Source organism: Maylandia zebra, linkage group LG13, assembly GCF_041146795.1.
Source record: "Maylandia zebra isolate NMK-2024a linkage group LG13, Mzebra_GT3a, whole genome shotgun sequence".
NCBI classification, from domain to species: Eukaryota; Metazoa; Chordata; class Actinopteri; order Cichliformes; family Cichlidae; genus Maylandia; species Maylandia zebra.
The window spans coordinates 18,634,378-18,649,623 of NC_135179.1; the positions used below are offsets into that span (position 1 = coordinate 18,634,378).

At 41.7% G+C, this 15,246-nt stretch overlaps 3 protein-coding genes across 4 annotated transcripts; 2 read left to right on the forward strand and 1 right to left on the reverse strand.

Annotated features, from left to right (window-relative positions):
- The first annotated feature begins 461 nt into the window (after positions 1–461).
- On the forward strand, positions 462–8,441 carry hps1 (HPS1 biogenesis of lysosomal organelles complex 3 subunit 1). 2 transcript variants are annotated; one of them, XM_076891687.1, is made up of 18 exons: positions 462–753; positions 2,468–2,659; positions 2,766–2,897; positions 3,322–3,464; positions 3,543–3,651; positions 3,765–3,925; positions 4,078–4,180; positions 4,271–4,355; positions 4,541–4,596; positions 4,678–4,845; positions 5,117–5,287; positions 5,491–5,567; positions 5,656–5,793; positions 5,941–6,005; positions 6,208–6,353; positions 7,399–7,512; positions 7,615–7,697; positions 7,772–8,441. In XM_076891687.1, the coding sequence occupies exons 2-18, from the start codon at positions 2,543–2,545 to the stop codon at positions 7,932–7,934; spliced, it is 2,031 nt and encodes a 676-aa protein (XP_076747802.1). In that variant the 5' UTR covers positions 462–753; positions 2,468–2,542; the 3' UTR covers positions 7,935–8,441. The 2 variants fall into 2 exon arrangements, with proteins under 2 accessions (XP_076747802.1, XP_076747803.1); XM_076891688.1 differs by lacking the exon at positions 462–753 and adding an exon at positions 2,279–2,379.
- An 18-nt stretch (positions 8,442–8,459) lies between these two features.
- st3gal7 (ST3 beta-galactoside alpha-2,3-sialyltransferase 7) lies at positions 8,460–11,014 on the reverse strand. Its single transcript, XM_004555819.5, has 8 exons — positions 10,881–11,014; positions 10,489–10,654; positions 10,256–10,382; positions 9,830–10,167; positions 9,541–9,727; positions 9,261–9,401; positions 8,933–9,085; positions 8,460–8,844 (listed from the first exon to the last, which is right to left on the reverse strand). Exons 2-8 carry the CDS (start codon positions 10,635–10,637, stop codon positions 8,758–8,760), a joined length of 1,182 nt encoding a protein of 393 aa, XP_004555876.2. The 5' UTR covers positions 10,638–10,654; positions 10,881–11,014; the 3' UTR covers positions 8,460–8,757.
- Positions 11,015–12,023: 1,009 nt separating this feature from the next.
- ankrd2 (ankyrin repeat domain 2 (stretch responsive muscle)) lies at positions 12,024–15,116 on the forward strand. The gene is made up of 8 exons (XM_014409109.2): positions 12,024–12,089; positions 12,554–12,688; positions 12,784–12,891; positions 12,977–13,075; positions 13,241–13,339; positions 13,456–13,554; positions 13,649–13,747; positions 14,415–15,116. Exons 1-8 carry the CDS (start codon positions 12,024–12,026, stop codon positions 14,538–14,540), a joined length of 831 nt encoding a protein of 276 aa, XP_014264595.2. The 3' UTR covers positions 14,541–15,116.
- Positions 15,117–15,246: the final 130 nt, after the last annotated feature.

The window sequence follows — 15,246 nt, forward strand, 5'->3', positions numbered from 1 at the left end:
CTCCTCCTAGGATTCCATTTGGTGGACAGCAACAGCTCCCAAATGCGAAAGTCTGACTTGGAATGAACACCAGGCCTTTTGCAGTATTAATCACATAAATAAACTTTCATACATTTGCCAAACACTGTGACTCCCCCACCACCACCACTACAATATAATACATCCAATTAATTAATTTCAATATTTTTTCCTCTGTACACGTCAAAGATTTGCCATTTTCTGAGTAGCTTCCATACAAATCCCGAAGCTTTACTACAACAGGCAAACAGATTTGCACTAAATGTCAAACCAAGAAAGCGGGCACGAGTACGCTTCTAATCTCAGTCTCAATCATGCAGCTGCATGCCACAAATACCAGCTATTATACAGCATAGCTCTCCTAGTCATGTGGGCCACTTTATGCACCAGCACATGACTTTTTCCTGCCTCACTGATCATCGGGCTCCCCGAGGGGTAACCCACTTCGAGGAGCTTCCACTTAACACGAGCTCCTTAACAGCAGCAGTCTGACGAGCGCTTCTCCTCGATAGTTTGACAGCTCCAGCTCTTTTCACACCAGCAAACTTCCTGCCTGAAGTCACATGACTGAACGCTGGTGTCGCGCTGCAGCGCGGAAGGAAGAAGGCAGCTTGGGTTGAAACTGTAACCCGCTATGAAAACGTCCCCAAACGGCCCGGAAAACTGAGGAGGGCTGATTGATAGGACAACGGAGACACTGGACTGGGATGCTGGAGTTATCCGGCGCAGAAAAGTGTGAGTGATTTGCGGTGATACGAGTTGTAACTTTGGTCACTACGTTTGTGGATCAGCAGACTGTGTATGGAGGAAGTTAAAAGTTTTGTAAAAGAGGGAAGGCTTTTAGTAAAACACGGGATGTGAATGCACGGATCGGAGCTCCATGAAAAAAGAGAAGCTGCTCATGGTTACATCAGGTGTTTCTGACTGCACGTTTTTAGTCTATGGGTTTGCAAAAGATTTGCAAATCAGATTTTTCTGCCTTTCTCACAACTTTTGCCCAACTGGCTATCATGAGATATTAATTAAATATGCGTTAGATGTACAAAAACCAGCCAAAACATAAAAAGAAAGAGAAGAAAAGATTGTTTGTTATGTTTCAAAGATCTGAGCCCCTAAGGATCCTTTCTGTTTCAAAGCTGTCGTTACCCCATCTGTACACTCACTGTGTTGCTCTCACCACAATTACAAACATTATTTAAATCTTTTGTTGAGGAGAAGGACCTTTGTGAACAAGGGTGGACATTTTGGTATTTATGCTCCCGATCTTACTTTTTTCCTGCCTCTGAGCCTGAATATCGTCATTAATATACTATCAGAGTCTACCTACTTTAGGCCAGGAAGCAACAGAGCCTAGGAGAAGGCTTATTTCCTTGCTTTCGGTTACTCCTGTGGCAAATGTATTCACAATAATAATACTGTTACAATGACTCAGTGTCACTGAGCTAGTCGTGATCTTTATACCAAAGATGCTACAGAGATACAAGTGTCATTAATTTCTGTACCTATAATCTATAATGATTTTTTTTAAACAAGTATCCCTAATTTCCTAATAATATAGGATTTTTAGGTCGATACAAATAGCAATATTTGTTTATTTAAAAATCTGATATATGGGTGGATTTTTTTTCAGCCCCATGAAACAGTCCTGTTTTTCAAAATAAGCGTCATGACCCAGACTGACTAGCTTCATATTCCTCTGTGTTAAAACGGAGGCTTTGCTCTTTATTTAACTATTTCCACATTGAATTGTGGTATTGAAGCTCCATTAACTAAGATTTTTCACTTGATGATGGCTTTTGCATTGACAATGCCTTCTTTATTCACACACATGCTACTACCTGATCAAGTTTTCTGTAATGGGAAACGCACCATGGTTGAAGGGTGTTTCGGGTATTACAATGCCGACATCGATATACTTGCTAATGGCTAATATCGGCCCCACCAATATATCAGTCAGGGTCTATTTGGCAACCTTTTCATAAGTCACTAGTTCTCCAACATTTTCTATTACAGTCATCAACAATATAAGAATATATCATTCATTCTGCTCTATATTCTTGCCACCTGGTTGTCCACACCTACCTGCAGTGGCTTTAAGCCCCATCAGGAGGCCAGTCCTGCAAACTGAGAACTGCTTCTGTAAGCTAATCAAATATAAATGCATGCTTACACAGACATGCTTTCAGATCAATACTTATGAAAAAATGATGTGATCTTTCTTTTTTTTTCTTTTTTTAGATTTTTCAAACTTGTGCTCTAAATGCTGGAACAATAAAATGGAAATCTGAGGACTGTTTAATCGTGTTTCAAGATTTTAACATCTTCCTTTTGGGCATGCCTTAGCTGTGTGAATAGTATCAAGTCAGTCCTTTGTGCTTCACAAAATTCCTCCCCGGACTCTGTTTTATGTCTTTCACCTCAGTACTTTTAACATTATTTTTTTTTACAGCCTAATGCGTGTGGAGAAGTTGGAGTAAAATAGGACACCGCATTAAAAAAGGACAGGAACGCATCTGTAGTCCAGATGAAGTGCTTGCTGATAGCAAGTGAGAGTGCTGAAATGCTCTTCTACTGGACTGACTTGGAATTTCAGCAGAATATCCAGAAACAGTATGGAGCGTCTCAAGAGGAAGGCCACGAGGTAAAGTTGAAGAAAGCTGTATTCAGCAGACACTCTGCATGTGCTTTTGAACTTGTTTCCTGTACGTGTTAAAATGAGTTGATCGTTTGCTTTTTTTCTCTCCCAGTTTCCGGCCTTTGAGGACAGCATCAGCACTCTGTTTGCTCCCATCATCATCTCCTTCAGCACCATGGTGACAGAGGCTGACAGCTACACATCTTTCACGACAGAAAACAACCACATCTACGTACTACACCAGGTAGCACCCGCCATACACAGAAAAAACTGTCTTCATCCCCCTGCACAAGTTCCTAAGTTATCTAAAAATTGTGCTATGACTCTAATTTCTCTTGACCTTGTTTGAAGATTTCTGATCTGTAAAGCAATCAGGCTTCAGCAACAGCACCTAAATGCAGGCCTTTGTCTCTGTGAAGCAGCATGTTTTATCATGTGAGTCTTGTTAAGGCTTTATCCTCCTGCCGCGCATGATGCAGTTATCGAGTCCAAGCACTTGACATGTTTCAGGTCCACTCAGCGTCAGCAGCCTTTTAGCTCTTTCTTGTGTAAACCCTTTATCGCTTAGAGAAATCAAAGAGCAGAAGACAACCGCCTTCACTTTATTTTCCAGCTCATTCATTCGCTTGGGGCAAAACCACATTTATTAGGGTATTTTGTGTCTACAGTTTGATGAGTGCCTGTACATTGCTGTGAATGGAGACGGCGAGGAAAAGGAGGAGGATCTAAGGAGGAAAATCTACGTGATGAATAAGATGATTGAAGTTTTGTTTGGCATGGTGACCCTCAGTGGGAACCTCCTCAGGAAAGAGTAAGACATTTTGTCTGTTTATCATTGGCTTTTAATACAGCATGAGGTTTAGTATGAGCATATGTTGCTCGTCACCAGACTGCGCGCCCGGGACACGGAGCAAAGGCTGAGACTGTGGAAGCATCTCCAGAGTCTGCTGGAGACCTACAGCCACCTCCGAGAGAATGATCAGAGCTTCTTAGTGGAGGTGTGGTTCTTTCTCACTTAGTACAGATTAGAAAATAGACTTTTTCTTTCTTTTAAAAAAAAAAAAAAACTCTTTAAAATCTTATTTAAAAATCACCATCATCACTCTGTTAGGCGGTGGAGAGGCTGATCCACCCCACACTGTGTGAGCAGTGCATCGAATTCCTGGAGCGCCGTTTGGTTCAGCAGATCAACAGCAGCGTAGAGAGAGGAGGAGAGGAGGTGCTGCATGCCTTCATCCTGGTTCACACCAAACTGCTCGCTTTCTACTCCAGGTACAGATGTTTCTATAAACCTGTCACATTATTTTTATAGCTTACACCCTTCTCGTATATCACCTGTACTTACAGTTCATATACTCATACCTACCTTTTTTACTTTTTACAATTCAACATGGTAATGGCTACAACCATCTATTTCTTTCTAGTCGCAATGCAAGTATACTCAGCACCTCAGACCTCCTGGCCCTCATCATCATGGCACAGAATATGTATCCTAGCAACGTGGATGTGGATGACCCAAGTCCAGAGGTACAAAGTGGTGACAGCCTCTCAAACAGCACCGACAAAGCATGTTGTTACTGAGTGTTTATTCTCTCTTTCTGTGCACTTTGCCTGAAGGATATTGATAGTACATCTGGTTCTGGCCATGAAAGTTTTTACACCCCAGAGCCCTCACCTACAGACAAAGACTCAAGCAGTTCAGGTGGGTTGTTGAGTAGAGCTTTTGTGTTCAGATCATCAAACAGATTTTAACAGACAAGGATAAAACCGAGTAGATACAAAATGCAGATTCCTACTTCTCAAACTGTATCTGTGACCAGATTAAGTCATGTTAAGTGTGCAGAGCATGTTCTTTGTCATTTGTTTCTTTATTTTTCACATCACCAGAAAAGCCAGTGAGGGGAAGCACTCCTGTGTTTGAGTTTGTAGACCCAGACATCCAGGTGAGAATACATTTGTAAACAAAGTAAACAGCTTTCTGTTTGTGTGTTACCCTGACACAATGTGAAACACACTGTATTCAGATGGCAGAGGACAGCTTGAGTACTCTAGAAGTTTATCCACCTGATCCAGCAACCCCTCACAAAGTCTTCTTAGAGGTCTCGCAAAAAGATGGCCTCTATCCCATGATGCCTCACTCCATGTACTGTCTCAAACTGTGGCCTGGCATCACACTAGTTCTGCTAACTAAGGTTTGTGAATACCAACAAGCAAACAATGTGTGTATTAGTGACTCCATATGAAGTCGCGTACAGTCTATATGTGCAGTAATTTGCTTGTTTACAGTATGTGCGCACAGACATATTGTTGTTTGTGGCCAGTAGGGGGAGTCTTTTTGACTTATTTGGAGATACATCTATTTAACCTCTGTGCCATGAAGTGTTCACAGCATCTAAATATATTTTTGCTCAGTTGTTTAAACAGTTCATTTTTTTTCATATTTATCTGTGTCATCTGTGTCAGTTTCCACACAGTGGAGTAGCCATGTCTGTGTATACATTTTGGGAAGCCTTTGCCAAACTGGAGAAGCGCTTAAATGAAGGCCAAGGAGGTTCCACAAGAGGCCAGCCTATGCATGAAGTGCGCAGCAAGCTGGATAAATTCCTTAAAACCCTGGCACTGAATGGGATACAGGTTTGTTTTTGTGTGTTGTTGTGCTTTTGCGTTGAGTGGCTGTATTCTTCTACACTTCCTCAGCACTCGTCTGCCTTTGCCACAAACACCCAAGTCAAAAAACTGACTTTAATCCTCATTTGTTATCACAGAAACACAGAATGTTTGCACATGATCCAATCAAATCTTTTTCTTCTTTTTTTGTCTTTTCTTCTTCTAACCAGTCCTCACAGTTGCAAAATGTCTGGACCGAATTCAAAAACCGGGCCTTCTCCAGAGGAGGGCCTGGGTTCAGCAGAGAGTAAGTCTCTTACTGCCCTCTGCTGGCCAAATGACAGCAAGACAGTTTGATGACCCTGTGAGGCTTTAAATGTCTGTTTATGTTGCAGTCTTATCCTGTGGTGCAAGAACATGAAGACCCAACTGTGTGGCATATACCGACAGTGTTTTCTGTCTGACTCTGGACCAGACGACACTCCTCGTCATCTCTCCCCTGGCCTGCGAGAGCGGGCCCAGACCATGGTGCAGTGAGTGTCTGTCAGCTACTATTTTCGTTGTTATATTTTAGGCTTGCCAACTTGACTTCATTTTTTTATTTTGACACTGTGCAACCTCGTCCTTCATTGTTTTGTCTGTATCCTCTTTGTCTTCCTATCTTTGTCTCACTCTCTAAGGGAGCAGCTGATGGACTGGAAGGACTTCCTGTTAGTGAAAAGCAAGAGGAACATCACCATGGTCTCATATCCTCTCAGTGCAGCAACTCTGTGATGTCCTGTTTTGTCTAATTTCTCTGCAATTGTTTTCTACAAAGCATAATTTGTAATATTTGTAAAAGAATATTTTGTATTTTTATGGTTTTTAACAACATACATACACTTAAAAAACCCAAAAAACAAACCCATTGTTATGCTGAGCGTATTAATCTTAACTGATTAATCTCACTTACCTGGAGGATTTCCCAGGCCTCGTCCACTTTATCTGTGTGGACCGATCAAGCGGACAAATGATAGCGCCATCACTCAGCATCACAGAGCGGACCACGTCTGAGCTGGGGAAGGGACCAGTGGCTCAGTATATCAAAAACAAGGTCACTAAAACTAGAACTACATCTTATTTGTTTTGGGGTAAAGTATAGAAGTCAATAGCCCCCTCGTCATTTCTTTCTATTTTGCTGGGGAAATGGGAAATGGGTAAATTGATTTATTGGAATGTGTCCAAACATAGATGGAAATAGAGTAGCTGTAGCTAACTGTAGACACTCGACTGTTCTACTCGTCTCATCTCTGTACATATTGATGATTATTTGAACAAAAAATGTCAAATTTGAATTCCTCACTCGATAAGATCTGTTGCCCTACTTCAGTCAATTTCTCTCTTCAGTGAACAGTAGACCTAATGGTCAGATGCATTTCTCAGTTGCTGTGTCAGGTCTTTGCAGGAATGTTTTCCATTTTCTGTTCATCTGCTGGGTTTTAGGCCTGCCATTTCTTTTTTGGCCTTCACTTGTTCAGTTTTCAGTTACATTTTTAAGGATATGACAAGTTTTCAGCTAATAGCTTTTTGGGAATCACATTGTTGGTTCAAAAATACAATTTTATGTCTATCAAGCTATGTCATCTTTGGCATTTTTCCTAGACTCAACTAAAGAAATGTCAGCAAACTGTGTGTTTGTGGAACAGGCTGCTAGTAACAAAGTGCCAAAGGTAGTAAGGAATTTGAAGTAAGCCTTTTGCTAAGTTTTCTGTTACGTCTAGACACAACATTAATTCTTCTTTTGTGGTAGGTGCCTTTTTTATATCACTCTGCAAATGGTCAGGTGCAAGGACTGGACTGAAAATTGGTGAAAAGGCAGGCAATATCAAAGAAAAGCTTTGAAAGACCTTCAGAAAGCCTGGAGACCTATTACTCAAAAAACGACAAAGTCTGACTTCTTGGAAGTCAAACATGTACAGATAGTTTTGTTTCATGTGTGGTGGTGAGTTTATGTGTCGACTCTTTCCTAGTGTTGTGATAAATTAGGCCAGCTGTCTGTAGCCTCATGTTCATCGTACATTGGGCTGTGCATAAGACAGCGTGTGGATAATCACAGTATGCATATTTTTGTCATTTCTTTTTTCTAATCCATACTGAAGATGTGGAGCCTGGTCAGCACAACACGGCACTATCTTCAGAAGGGTTACTCCACTCTAACATTACGTGATGGAGATTTCTACTTCTGCTACTTTCTCTGGTTTGAAAATGAAACTGTAAGTCACTGCTGTACTTTGTTCTGTTATCCATAAAAACAAATTTAACAGCCTGAAACAGCAAAAAAGCCTATAATTCAATTTGTATACCTCTTCAATCAGGGCTTCAAGTTGGAGGCAAAAGACATACCCATCATGCCCGATGACTCCGCCCCTATCGGGATGCTTGCTCAGAATTACTACAGGTAACCAGCCTGGTGTGATAGAAATATTTTCTTTAATTCGTTCTCCTGACTAAACAAAGCGATGCATGTTGCAGGAAGCTGCTGCGGTACTATAGTAAGAATCACCCGGGCGAGACAGTGAAATGCTACGAGCTCCTAACAGTTCACCTGGGAGTCATCCCCACTGAGATCATCCTCCAGCACTGCAGGCAGCTGGCAAGCAAATTATGGGAGCCCTCACGCAACCCACTGCTGTAGACAGACCCACACTCTCACAGTGGGTCAGAGTAGCCAAGAACAAAAAAAACAACTCTTATTTTACATGTTGTGTTCTGCATCTGTTTCATTGTCAGTGTATTTTTGTATTGTGTTTAAAAATCCTAAGACCCAAAATTATTTATTGAAAGCACTTTGATTTCTGATTAGATAAATCAAACCCCACTGTGCGCTGTACACACCTCGTCTTTTATGAAGCATGTTCCACTTCCTAATTTTTGGGTATTTTAATATGTTCTTAAAAATATGTATTTGACTTATTTCTTATTTATTATTAATCTAAATATTTGTATCATTTTACTGAGATTTTTTTTTCTTTTTAAAATTTGTGGCTGATTTTTGGTTTGTTTTTTGGTTTGTTTTTAAGAAATGCAGCTATTGTCCCTTTTTTTTGCCTTTACTAATGGCAGCGTAATAAGATGTATGAAGGAAACATAGTAATAGTAATTATGGTTTGTCTGTCTTAATAAACGAGAAATAATTTTTGAGAAAAAACAATCAGTAGTCTCATATTCTTATGTTTTATGTTTATTAAATTGTTGTAAACTCAGTTGAAATAGTACAGTGTGAACCCAGACCATCACGTTTCTGTGTGGTAGCACAATTTAGCTTCTCCTATCACAATTACAGAACAGGATCCAGTGATTTAACATGTTCATTGAATTGTAATGAGAAAAATTAGCCTCTACCGTCACTTGAAGTTAAATGTGCTCAGCAATCAGTTAACCACATGATGCTGTGAGCATTTTAGAATCAGTCTGCAGTGTGTAGGGTTCTTCAGTTCTGTATATCACCAATCTTTGACTCATACCCCTCCTGTTAGGTCAGTCACTACTCCTGCAGCCACCAGGTCCTTCAAGAAGAGTTTTTCAGCAGTTACATCATGCACCACCTGGATATAATCATAGGGAGAAAAATGAGTCGAAGCATGAAGCTCAGACGCCTCCTTGCCACTGCTTTGATCATTAAGCTAAACTTACTTGAGACTTCATTGTGTCCATGCGTATGGCCTCATAATAATGAAGCCTGGCCTCGGGGTGCTGCATGTCATACCCAAACCCAGCCAGGCTCACCTGGTCGCACATCTGCAAAGCCATCACCACTCCAGTAGCACCAATTGTTGGCAATATGTTCTTGGGGAGGAAAAAAAAACGACCTGTGACGTAGTTTGCAACATAAGTTCAGTCCCGTTTCAGCATAATAGCAAAAGCCCTCCTAACGGCTGTGAGTTTATGATTTTAAGTGAAAGTAATTTTGTTATTTGCACAGTCATTAATGTCCACAGATTATTCATTCATAGAAACTCACATTTCTCTGGTTCAGTTCATATTTCTCTATAACTTGGCCCATCTTGTGAATAATCTCTGGGTGGACGATCTTGAAGCTCTCTGGTGTCAGGGGGATATGATCCACAACTTCCTTCCAGAACCACATTTTGGACCAGAAGCTCTATTGAAAAATAAAAATAAAAGGAGATATAGGGTGTATATGTATAGTATAGTGCCATTGCTACATGACTTTCTGTGATGCTTGTGTGTGCAATATGCCCTTTCCGTGTGCAGTGGAGGATCTTGTGATGTGGCCTTACCAGAGGTTGTTTGGTGATCACAGAAGTAAGCCAGTCTAAATCGAGGCTCTTAAAGACCACCACAGCAAATATGCTAGTCTTTCTGTACTCGTTTGAGGAGTGAGGTGCTCCCTCTGGGTACGTCAGGCGGATGGTTGTCCTCGAACCAACATCTCTCTCAAAGCCATGCACCGGAGCATTATTCAGCCTGGTAACACAGATGGAGCCTGTGAGATGACGACCATCACAACAGTTTAAAAATAGGCGCCACAGTCTGTCTTTGGTGTCCACTTGACACAGGAATGCATACCTGATAATGATGTCATACTGATCTATATGTGATCCAAGATGGCTCCCATGAAGAATCCCTCCACTACCCACCACCACGCATCGCGTGCAGCTGCCTTCTCTCTTCAATGATGGAGGCAGGCCAGGTTGAGGCAGAGTGGCGAGCGCTACAGCGAGATGCTGTTCGATGCCCTGAAACCCAAGAGGAGGAGACAGACTCCATGGCTCACGCCTCTCCTGCTGTACAAACACGGGGATGTCTTGGAGGCCAACAGGACAAGACAGGTGCTTGAGGTGGTTTAGACACCAGCGAGGCAGACAAGGTCCTGCCAGCAGAGAGGCTGACCGATTTAGTACGGCCTGAACAGAGGGAAAAACATTTAAGCTAAAAGAAAGGGAAAGAAACCATCTCAAATACTTGCCAAGATGTACAAAGATGCATCTGTACCATATCTTTGGGTTGTTGATAGTCGTCTTTGATAGCTGCCACCTTGTCCGCGGGGAGATAAGCAGGAATCAGAATAGCCAAATAACATCCGATCAGCAGCATCAGGCTAAAGAAAAGGTTCTCCTCTCTTTACAGCAGATTGTTTTTTTTTAATGCAATAAAATATAGTGTTAGTTATAAATAGCACAGATAATATCCCACAAAGGAAATGCAGTACTACAGATGTGCTGCACCTGTTGAGAAAAACATCTCTGGAGTCAGTCTTTGGGACCACTTTCTTCCTGTGAAAGGCTGGTCTTGGGGTTGCCGCGTCTGCGGCCTCAGGCAGCTGCTGAGAGCTGTCGTCCAGGTCTGCTACACTCAAGCGATTCAGCGTTACCATGGTGCTCGTACTTTCACCTGAAACACACACAGTGCAGAACTCACGGCAGTGAACATAATCTCCACTTTATAACAGCAACGTCATGAACTAAACTCTTTCTATGGCAGATACAAACCTCTGTAATTATAGACATTAGAGTAAATTTAACTGAAAAATGTGAGCTTACACTCTTTTAAAATGGTTTTTACACAGTAAAAAGCCAAGATCAACATCAATTTGGGTAATATAAGCAACGGTACTCACAGCCAGGATGATAAAAGACAAGCTGATTGTTAACTGTGTCCTTGCCTGAGCTCCATGGGTGAGAGGAGAGGAGAAGAACATAACAACATCTATTGTTATGTTCTGCTAAAATGGCTGCTGCTGCTTCCTATCTGTCTGAACTCTGTCACTTCCTTCAGAGTCACTGGTTAAACATTAACATGTCACTCATTTGCAAACATTTCTGACTGAGTGGGACCAAGTGAGTGTGTGTGTCTATACAATTAAAATCTGCACAAACACATCACGTGAAAGGGGGGAAGTGTCAGACATGGTAAATACAACACTGAAGTACACCTAAAAGGTTTTAAGCACTAAAAAGGAGAAGTGTTTGTGTAGCTGCCGCACAACCCGTTATCAAACAGCCCTGTGTCATGTACTGTATGCAGACAAAGGCAGTTGATTTACAAAATCCATGCCCTTTGCTGATTTATCTATCGGCTGCCTGACTCTCTCAGGTGAAAACAACTAAAGACCCTCCCCCAGTGCACACTGGTCCTACCTGCAATTCTGGATGCAGTTTATCAAAATTAACCAAACAAAATAACAGACTGAGTGACCAATCGAGATATCACTTGACAGTGATCAAACCTTTATAAATAGCATAATCCCTCAAACCAGCATGTTTATGAAAGGAATATTGAAGTAAAAGAGAAGGGCATACTGTGGCAGCTACAGGAGGGAGTAAACCCAGGAGCTTATGCAGTGAATATACCCTCTGTGTAGGACATGCCTAAAGGGTCTTTTTCTTTGTGTGTGTGTGTGTGTGTGTGTGTGTGTGTGTGTGTGTGTGTGTGTGTGTGTGTGTGTGTGTGTGTGTGTGTGTGTGTTTTGGGGGGTTGTGTGTTTGTGTGTGTGTGGGCATGACAGAGGAAGAGAGTGAGCGAGAATGTAGGTCTGGCAAGTACACGGCAAAGTACACACACACCTGTTTGTCGGAGTAACACAATGTCCCACCATGAAGTCACTGAAGTCACTGAAGCCATCAAGCCACTGTGCCCAACAGCACTTCTCTATAAGCTGTATGATCTGACAGTTTTATTCTATTATATTTTAGATTATTGAACATTTAGTTGTCCGATATTACTATATTATTATTGCATTTTTGCATATTTTACCCCAGGGATGGAAAACGTTGCACAGTGGGCCGGTGTGATGGACCATGAGACAGGACAAGAAGAGAAAACCCAGGTAGGTAAAAGCTTTATTCCTGCTGTGGCTTTTGCAGTCATTCTCCTGTTGACTCCTAAAATGATAATTGTTTGACACCCCCTTTCTCTCTCTGCCAGCACAGACTATATAGTATATTTTTCTGTTGTTATCACAATATCAAAATTCCAAAAAGTTCTTAATGAGAAAAATTAAAAACATATGAGTAAGTGTTGCAGGTGTCGTGCTTGTTTGACATTAAATCTGATAACTAATACAAAAATGTGACTATGAACAGCACATGAGAGGCATTTTATCTGAAATGTTTCTATTGCTATGGCCAAGCCTGGTTTGCACTATGCTGTGAATTTGTTTTGACATTAACACTGTCATTCCCGGCTCTCAACACCCCATAGCTTGCTTGGCACCGCTGCTTCCAAAGCCAACATTCCCTCGCTGATCTAGGTTTTCAAACTGTGTTTGTTATTGTTCCCGTCATTTTGCAGGTAGATGAGAGAACGGGGAGAATCTCGTTGGACCTGTGCGGCGAGAGTTTGGACCTGAGTGCAGAACAGGATAACTCAGAGCTGGGCAAAAGAAAAAAGAAGACCAAAAAAACATTCATGCCCAGGCTGCAAGTGGTGAGAATGATTTTCAGAAGCTGTGTCTTCATGTCAAAGATGTATAAAGTGAACCTCTGCCTCTCCTGCGCCTCTGTGTGTGTCTGTGTGGACAGATAGAACCTGTGGATACTGCAGAATTCATGAACGCAGCCAGTGAGTGCAAACTGGATATCATAGACAGGTATCTGGAAGATGGTGGGAACCCAAATGCCCACGATGAGGTAGGGCTCTCCCTGCATCACAGTAAAACATGAATAAAATATAGCATGCTAAAATCTCAGCTAATAATATATTTACATTTGCCAGCTGAAGAGGACAGCACTCCACCGCGCCTGCCTGGAAGGACATGCTCCAGTTGTCCAAATGCTTTTAGGAAAAGGAGCTGATATCAACTTAAAAGATCAAGTAAGACGTGTGTGCACGCTGTAGGTTTGTAAAGATGATGATGGGATTGAGTGAGATTATCTTCTCAAACTAAAGCTCCTGGTTCTAGTGACCTGATGCCTGCACTACTAATGGGATGGGATTGGGGGGGTGGGATGGGGGGTGGTGGCTCCTACTGTGTTTCAGCTGGGCTCTAGGGCCATACACTGGGCCTGCAGAGGGGGAAACCTGACGGTTGTCGAAGTCCTGAAGAGCCACGGGGCTGATCTTAATGTTAGAGATAAGGTAAATGTGAATTTTAGTGGGCTCTGCATTTGCACCAGACCACAGTCAGCCTCTAATTGAACACGAGTTTGCACACATTCCCTCAATCTCAGATTATATCATTGTCTGTACTGCAGTTGCATAGCACACCTCTGCATGTTGCCACGAGAACAGGCCACACCTCCATTGTGGAATACCTGCTGTCTTGTGGGGCCTTAATCAACTCCAGGGACAGGGTAGGTGGCAACTCCGCTCCACTTCTGTGCTTCATGACCTCTACAGTTTATTTAAGTCATTAACAAAAATGCTTTTTTTAAAACCTGGTTTTAGGAAGGTGACACAGCCCTGCACGATGCAGTGCGTCTCAACAGATACAAGATAGTGAAGCTGCTCATAGTTGCAGGAGCTGACACAAAAATAAAAAATCATGTGAGTTGTTTTTTTTTCCATCTTTAATTCTCATTAGTGTGCAGGTTAGCATGGGTGTGAAAATGTAAAGAACCTGGTTCACAGGACGGTTTTGATTTCCATATGTGCAAATACAATGCTAGTTTGGTTATCTCATAATAAAGTGAGACAATGATGACAGTTTGATTTTTGATTCATACAAAAGGCAGTTTTGATCCAAGTCAAGAAATGTAGTTCAGCAGCACCTCATAAACTGTCAGACTGGTGCATTGTTTTTTGGTTGAGTTGTTTTTTTAAATGAGCAAGATGTAAGGTGTGATCTTTAGATGTGCTTCTGTTTTCTTTGAACAGTACTTGCAGTTTCCTGTCTTCATGCTAAGATATTAACACTGTGGTGCATATGACATAATCACAAGTGTCACGTTCAGTTTCATGCCAGTGTCACACCTATTCATCTCTTTAACTTTTGCTAATTTGCAAACTAAAGGGACCAGGCCTCCACCGCCTTACACACACAAACCACTAGGATTTTTAAATCTAAGCATTATATTTGTTATTACACTTTATTGCCACTATTTTAAAGCATATTTACTGCCTGCATATTAAACGCTAACATGGTTTTTGCTCACATCTCAACACTCTGCATGCTACATACCTCAGTGGTAACAAAGTGACAGTGTGATTACAGGAAGGACTGACAGCAGTGCAGCAGGTAAAACAATGGCAGTTTGACATCGTGGAGACCCTGCAGAGGCTTGAGAAACTAAGGAAGGTGGGAGTACTGTCGCCTTCTAACAACTCAGGGGAGGAGTGAACAGTGCAGCACAAAGCTGTGCATCTGTGCAAGGATCACCTCAGTTTACATTGCAACTGAGTGGTTACAGTTCTGCCGCATTGAACTTAAAGCCAGCAGATATCCTGGGATTGTTGAGGCTCTCAGTGAGCTAAAATCCACCTGGTTGACGATCCACCCTTGACTAATTTTGTATATTCTTTCTATATCACTTTCTATGAGCATCTGCCTCAGGTTCTCTCTATATAAATATATTCTGTACTTCTATGTAGTGCTGTGTAAATGATATTTGCATCTGCGTTTCCAGGACGTTACTGTAAAACCTCTAAATCAGTCTGAAAATATCAGTTGGGAATTAACATTAGTATTAAAAAGTATCTGCTTATTTAAAACAGTAAGAAAACAACTCACAAGTGAAAAAAACAAAGGCAGCCTCGGGATTTTGAAACGAGGTTTAAAAGTGCTTAATATTGTTACGAACACTCTGAATATTTCACATCTGATTTGGGATGCTTTTGAAAGTTAAATAAAGCTGACAGAGATGGGGACTGTGTAAAAGTTGTTTTTGAATATACATTAGAGGTCCTTCTTTTATTGAGCCAGTGGGCCAGGCCAGAGAACGCATTAGCCCTGTGTTTGAGACGCCAGCTGGCAGCAGCAGAGATGATGGGTATGCCTCCCGCTAAAGTCAGAGATTCAGCAGGAGCTCAGCAACATATTTTCCTTC

What these genes read in the sequence shown, in the direction of transcription:
- hps1 (XM_076891687.1), top strand. Translation starts at nt 2,543, where the DNA reads ATGAAGTGCTTGCTGATAGCAAGTGAGAGTGCTGAAATGCTCTTCTAC. An exon ending in CACTAGTTCTGCTAACTAAG is followed by an intron (nt 4,846 to 5,116) that starts GTTTGTGAATAC and finishes CATCTGTGTCAG; the next exon opens with TTTCCACACAGTGGAGTAGC. An exon ending in GGGCCTGGGTTCAGCAGAGA is followed by an intron (nt 5,568 to 5,655) that starts GTAAGTCTCTTA and finishes TTTATGTTGCAG; the next exon opens with TCTTATCCTGTGGTGCAAGA.
- st3gal7 (XM_004555819.5), bottom strand. Translation starts at nt 10,637, where the DNA reads ATGGTAACGCTGAATCGCTTGAGTGTAGCAGACCTGGACGACAGCTCT. An exon ending in CAGTATGACATCATTATCAG is followed by an intron (nt 9,728 to 9,829) that starts GTATGCATTCCT and finishes CTGTGTTACCAG; the next exon opens with GCTGAATAATGCTCCGGTGC. An exon ending in TGGACACAATGAAGTCTCAA is followed by an intron (nt 8,845 to 8,932) that starts GTAAGTTTAGCT and finishes GATTATATCCAG; the next exon opens with GTGGTGCATGATGTAACTGC.
- ankrd2 (XM_014409109.2), top strand. Translation starts at nt 12,024, where the DNA reads ATGGAAAACGTTGCACAGTGGGCCGGTGTGATGGACCATGAGACAGGA. An exon ending in GACAAGAAGAGAAAACCCAG is followed by an intron (nt 12,090 to 12,553) that starts GTAGGTAAAAGC and finishes GTCATTTTGCAG; the next exon opens with GTAGATGAGAGAACGGGGAG. An exon ending in TAATCAACTCCAGGGACAGG is followed by an intron (nt 13,555 to 13,648) that starts GTAGGTGGCAAC and finishes ACCTGGTTTTAG; the next exon opens with GAAGGTGACACAGCCCTGCA.